The 6,956-nt window shown below is 41.7% G+C and overlaps 1 protein-coding gene across 1 annotated transcript; it reads right to left on the minus strand.

Moving 5' to 3' along the window:
* Positions 1-3,998: 3,998 nt before the first annotated feature.
* LOC109183499 lies at positions 3,999-6,311 on the minus strand. Its single transcript, XM_019333602.1, has one exon. It carries the CDS (start codon positions 6,309-6,311, stop codon positions 3,999-4,001), a length of 2,313 nt encoding a protein of 770 aa, XP_019189147.1.
* Between the last annotated feature and the right edge of the window lie 645 nt (positions 6,312-6,956).

Here is a 6,956-nt window from a genome sequence, read left to right on the forward strand (position 1 = left end):
TGGAGGTATGCCGAGTTCAAAGTATGTTGAACTGGAAGGATGCCGAGTTCGGGAGTATGCCGAACTGGAAGTAGTTCCTTGCTGAAGGGCCTTCGTAGTTATGTAGCTTGTTCTTCAATGAAGGGCTAATATGCAGCTTGATCTTCAAAGAAGGGCTTCCGGTGTTCAAGTGGCGTATTCCTCAGCGCAATATACGCAGTATATATATAACTGCGGGCGTGTTCCAGACGATATCCTAGCGAGATTTCGGCAGAGCTTCGATATGCAGATTTCCAGCCCCAATTCTTGAAAATGAAACCACTATTTATAGTGGTGAGGGCGAGAGAAAATCTCCAACCAACTCTTAATTCCTTATTTAATTTAATTTCTTTAATTAAATTAAGGAATGTATCGGGACACCATTGTGTCCAGGTTCATGATTTCATTAAAATTCCAAATAATATCAAATATTCAAATTCCTCAAAATTATATAACTCACATATAATTTTAGTGGGCCAAGACCAAGTCAAGCCCGCTAATTAGGCAACCCAATTCATCCAAGTAGCCTGGTCCAACTCGATTAAATATTTCATCATCTCGGACCGAACAATCCAACATCCAATTACATTTAATTAAGTAATTAAACTAATTAATTATTTAATGGGTCATTTAATTAACCCAATTAAATAAATATTAATTCAATTAACCTAATTAAAGTAATTAATTTAATGATCAATTATCCACCACGGTCCAACGGTATTATTTAAATTTTCAATGCTTACAAATTGCCCCTTCGAGACTTGCTTGACGTGCCTTAAATGCAACGGGAAGGTAGTCTTGAAATTAACCATAGTCCAAGAGTCCATATTCGTAGACAACAACCCAATAGATGTCACTTTGACCACAAAGGCGCGACAAGACCATATCTAAAAGCCAAAGTCCGTCCACAATCATATTAAAGGTACATCTTATTTTTTCCTCTTAACTTTAGCCAAAATTAATTTTTTCCTCCAAAATTAGAAAATTGAACGCAGCTCATGCACGCCCAATCTGGTCACATTCACTTAGAGACGAAGTCCTTATCCCATCGTGACTTGCAGTAACATATTGCATTAATCCTTCTCCTATACGGTCAATAAGACTTGTAGTAACAGGTTATATGCATGCAAACCATATTAACCCTTTCTCCTGTTCCATCACATAATCAGCCGCAAGATCATAAACTGATAAGGATAAAACAACAGAATTAGAGTCCCAACATATTTAAAGTTCTCATCCCACAACTATAAATAATGCAACATATTCACTGCATCTTCAACTAGCTGAGAGCAGAACTACAGGTATTCCTATTCCTTAATCCTCAATTATAATATATGTATGCATATATTTTTTTCTTTACTTTGCAGCTTCCACCAGAAAGGAATGAAGACAAAGGAACCAAGAACGGAAGGCATTGGACGAGAAACACCTGAAAATTAATTTTTTTTCGGGTTTGTTTCTACCTTTGCTTGGCTCGCCATCTTCACCAACAGTGGACCGAAACCTTCCCGGAATTGATTTTCTGGCTGTTTTCACCACTGTTTGGATCTGCTCTTGCTACCGGACAATGCCTCTCCATTCTCACCGTACTTGGTGATGAAGAAGAAATGGAATCAAGGTAGCGATCTAGTATCGCAATGGACATATGCTGAACTCACCGGGCTTGTGCTCCGGCACATTGCTGTCGTCTGAGATTAAAACTTTGGACCGGAGCTTTTCAAAAATTGATTTTTCTGAAATGTCTTCCCCATTGTTCGGACTCACCATCACTCAATGTAGGAGAAAGCTATTGTTGGGGCGTCTTCGGACAATGCTTCGAACGCAGCTACGTGCTTGATGAGGAAGAACGCACTACTTGGAAAGAAACTTTGTTTTGTTTCTACTTAATGACAACTGAAGAGAGACCCCCATTGTGCGGACCTCTCAGCCGGCCATCATCACCGGACAGTTGTCGCGTCTGCTATCGTCGTGAGACATTCGACTAGCTCACCACCGGGGAGTGTTGGCTTGATGTCCTCGCACTCCGACGTGGTGATGCCACCGTCGATGACTCCGTTCTTCTAAGCTTCCGACGCCAACCCCCATAGCAGCGTGACAACCTGCTCGGACGGTGCCATGGCTATGGACTACGGTTACGCAGTGATGAAACCTCCCCTCACTGGCTTGATCACTTGATCTACGCTCCATCTTACTCATATAACACTTCAAGCTGCCTTGATATCTACAATCTGATGAAGCCATACGCTATTACGCTCTGCCTCTTTTGAGTTCTGTCTTTGCCATTCCTTCCAGAGTATGCCAAACTGGAAAACAATCTGATGAAGCCATACGCTAGTGTAAGTCTCCCTTTTCCTTTTCACTTTACGTGTGTCAGTGTATATACACACATGACATGACCTCTGCTCCTTCCTTTTAATGCTCCACTAGCAGGCTAGTACTACATATATATATATATATATATATATATATATATATATATATATATATATATATAGTATATACACATCCATGGTCCACAGGTTGTGTTGGGTGCATGTATATATATAATAATAATATAATGTAATTTGATATGATTTGGATGTGATGTGGCTATGCATATATATAGCTGTTTTTGGGCGGTGTGTATGAATACATATATATATATGTAGCATGCGATTTGCCAGGCATGTGATGTGGGTATATATATATATATATATATATATATATATATATATATATATATATATAATATCCTTGCTGTGTATATTTGCTTTACCATATAATATATGTACACACTACACACGCGTATAATATGTAATATATGTATGTGGTATGTGTATCCGTATAATGTATATTATATGGGTTGCCTTGTGCACATATTGTGACATGAGAGTTTTTTTTAAACATTTTCTTGGAAAGTTTTTTGAGTCTTAGTCTTTAGATGGCAAACTTTCCAAGCACAGCTTGACTTGACTTTGAGTGGAAAACCGGACACTTTTTTTAAATTCAAGCCCCAAAAGACATGGACTCTGCAATTCAGCTTGCATCATGTGCAATATCTGGACATGCTCTCGACTTTTGGGAGATGGATACTTGTAGGTGAAGCTTCTGTGTAACTAGCATCCTTGCTTTAAGAATGAATTTAATTTCATCAAGGGAACAAACTGAGGTCGTACTCAGTATGTATCATGACCTTTTGGAGGCCACCATGAGGCAGTTTTCACTCGTGTCAGAGAGTCTTGAAAGATATGAGGCAATTTTGACTCATGCCAAGGAGTATTGAAAAGATATGAGGCAGTTTCGACTCGTGCCAAGGAGTATCCTTTAGCTTCTTTCCTTTAAGATTTCATGAAGGGTTTGCCCCTATGGCTGTGATTATGACACTTCTATCGCTTCTGAGGCGAATTCAGTCTCAAATGCCAAGGTAGAAGTGTTTCTCATTTAAGGGTTGACTTTGTTGACTCCAAAAGATGGGGAGAGCTTGAATGAGGCCAGAAGAAGCTTGGAGGCATGTATATATGACATGCTTACCTTTAAGTTTTTCATCGACTGATGTTATTTTTCCTTTAGTCATTTTTTTTTTTTTGTTGCAAGACTGATGTTGTTTCTTTCCTCAACTCTTGATAATTGGATGCTTCTTATTTTTTGTGCTTGACTTTTAGCAAACTCGTACATCTTTGCTTTGACTTGTCGAATGATTGTCTTGATAAACCACTCTTGCAACATGAATTGGATTTTTTTTTGTTATGACTGAACTTAGATAATTTGATTTCTAAGCTGCCTACGTACTCCTATCAAGGAGATCAAGTCAAACGTAGTTCAAATGTTTTTTTTTAATAAAGTAGAGCCGTTCACAGTTTAAACTCATGCGGGCCAGGAGCGTCTATGATTTGGGCCCACCCATAGACAAAGCGGGATGCATTAGCAGTTTAACCACATGCTGCATTTTTGGTGGATCAGTCATTCATCACATCTTCATGACTTGTGTTGATACTCCAAGTTTAGGGGTGGTAAAGCTTTAGGAACCTTCCATTAATCGGACCGATCTTCAAACCATCTTCACTAATCAGCTTGTAAGCCCCACCGGTATAAACTTCTAGAATCACGTAGGGACCATCCCACCTTGAAGTGAACTTGTGACCAGTTTTTCTCGTGACGATGATGGGCCTGCGAACAGCTAGGACTTTGTCCCCAATTTGAAAAGAACGGGTCCTTACCCTTTTGTTAAAAGCTCTAGACATACGAGCTTGATAGCACTCCAAGCTTTGTTGCGCTTGCAGACGTTTTTCATCCAAGGCTTCTAACTCAGCCAAGCGTAGCTTAGCATTCTCTTCATCAGTAAGACCCTTCTGTATAGCCAACCTTAAGGAAGGTATTTGGCGCTCTAGAGGCAAGACCGCTTCTACACCATACACCAAAGAGTATGGAGTGCTTTGAGTAGGTGTGCGATATGTGGTTCTATACGCCCACAAAGCTTCTTCCATTCTGTCATGCCAGTCCCTTTTCGATTTTGAGACCACTTTCTTCAACAAATTGCATAGGGTTTTGTTAAAAGCTTCAGCAAGTCCATTTGCAGCTGCATAGTAAGCTGATGAGTTTCGCTGCTTAAAGTCAAAAAGCTTGCAGATCTTGTCCATCAACTTGTTGTCAAATGGCTTCCCGTTATCTGTTAAGATATATCGCGGGATACCAAATCGATAGATGATGTGGACACGGAGAAAGTCTGCAACATTTTCTTTCTTCACCTCCTTCAATGCCACGGCTTCCGCCCACTTTGAAAAGTAATCGGTGGCAGCTAATATGTATGCGTGCCCTGCAGATGACTTAGGCGTAATTGGGCCAACCACATCAAGTCCCCAAGCATCAAATGGCCAAGATGCAACTGTTGGGTGTAGAGGTTCTGGTGGCTGATGAATAAAGTTTGCATGATATTGACAAGCTTGGCACCTTCGAGCATAGTCTATGCAATCCTTTACCATTGTAGGCCAATAATATCCCATTCGCTTAATGTGGAAGTGCAACTTGGGACCGGATTGATGTGCACCGCAAACCCCAGAATGAGCTTCTTGCATAGCTTGTAAAGCTTCCTCTTCCCCTAAACATCGGAGAAAGACTCCCTCGAATGAACGACGATACAACGTCTCTTTATAGTAGATGAAGCGAGGAGCTCGACGCTTTATATCCACCCTCTTACGTGAATCTTCGGGTAACTTTCCATCAGCGAGGTAGTCAACCACTGGTTGCCTCCAGTCGTCCTTGCCTATATCATACACTGAGGCAGTAGGGAGTTCAACAGTTTCATCAACTGAGCCGTCTTCTTTGAAGATTGGTGGAACCACCCACCTTTGACATACTTGTATTCGGGCTGCAGGATGAGCAATAGTTGAAGCCAATGCGGCTAAGGCGTCAGCATGCTTGTTTTCTTTCCTCGGTACATGTTCAATTGTGACGTCCCCTAACCATTGCATGAGTATCTTTGCATAGTTGTTATATGGGACTAACTCCGCCTTTTTCACTTCATATAGACCCAACACTTGGTTTATGATCAACTTTGAATCTCCATAAATGTTAATTCTCAGTTGCTTCATGTCAGCCGCTATTTCGAGCCCGAGTATCAATGCTTGATACTCAGCAACGTTGTTTGAACATTGCTCGGTCAAGGTGAATGAATATGGTAACACCTCGCCTTCTGGAGTGACGAAGACAACTCCAGCACCTGCCCCTTTTCTATGCGAAGCTCCATCAAAGTACATCTTCCATGGGGGTAGGATTTCAATGACAAGCACATCTTCATCAGGCAAATCGTCAGACAACTCCCATTCAGCAGGTATCGGGTGGTCTGCTAGGAAATCGGCCAAGGCTTGTCCCTTGACAGACTTTTGCGGCACATATACAATTTCAAACTGTTGAAACAATAAGTACCACCTTGCGAGGCGGTCGGAGAGAACGACCTTCGCCATAACATACTTCACCGGGTTCGCTTTGGAAACAAGCCGGATGGTATGAGCCTCGAAGTAGTGCTTAAGTTTTTTGATAGAGAACACAAGTGCCAAACATAGCTTTTCAATTGGGGAGTACTTTAACTCGTTCGGGGTCATCATTCTGCTGAGATAGTAGAGAGCATTCTCCTTCCCCTTGTCATTTTCCTGAGCAAGCAAGGCGCCCATAGAACTGTCTTGGGCGGAGATATAGAGGATTAGTGGGCGACCGTGAACAGGAGCGGTTAGCACAGGCGGCTTCATCAAGTATGACTTGATACTCTCAAATGCGTTCTTGCATGCCTCATCCCACATGAATGGGATGCCCTTTTTCATCAACCGACTAAAAGGTTGACATCTTCCGGCTAGGTTTGATATGAACCTTCGGATGTAATCCAACTTCCCTTGTAAGCTTTTAAGCTCATGAAGGTTTCTTGGTTCAGGCATCTTCATTATGGCGTCAATCTTTGCTTGTTCAATCTCTATGCCCCTGTGTCGAACAGTAAACCCGAGGAACTTTCCAGCAGCAACCCCAAAAGCACATTTCAGGGGGTTCATTTTCAGTTGAAACTTTCGTAGGCGGTCGAAGACTTGCCTTAAATGCACCAAGTGATTTGTGCGCAATTTCGACTTCACAACCAGGTCGTCTACGTAGCATTCGACCATTTTATGGAGCATATCATCAAATATTGTCTGCATAGCCCGTTGGTATGTAACACCTGCATTTTTCAAACCAAAGGGCATTACTTTGTAACAGTAAATACCTTTCGGCGTTCGGAATGCAGTTAAGTTTTCATCTTCCGGCGCCATGCGGATTTGATTGTAACCGGAGGAGCCATCCATGAATGACAGGATCTCATGCCCAGTCACGGCATCTATCATTAACTCCGTGATAGGAAGCGGGAAGTCATCTTTTGGGCATGCCACATTGAGGTCCCGAAAATCTACGCAGACACGGATCTGGCCGTTCTTCTTGCGCAC

The sequence above is a fragment of the Ipomoea nil genome, unplaced genomic scaffold, assembly GCF_001879475.1.
Source record: "Ipomoea nil cultivar Tokyo-kokei standard unplaced genomic scaffold, Asagao_1.1 scaffold1129, whole genome shotgun sequence".
Classification (NCBI taxonomy): domain Eukaryota; kingdom Viridiplantae; phylum Streptophyta; class Magnoliopsida; order Solanales; family Convolvulaceae; genus Ipomoea; species Ipomoea nil.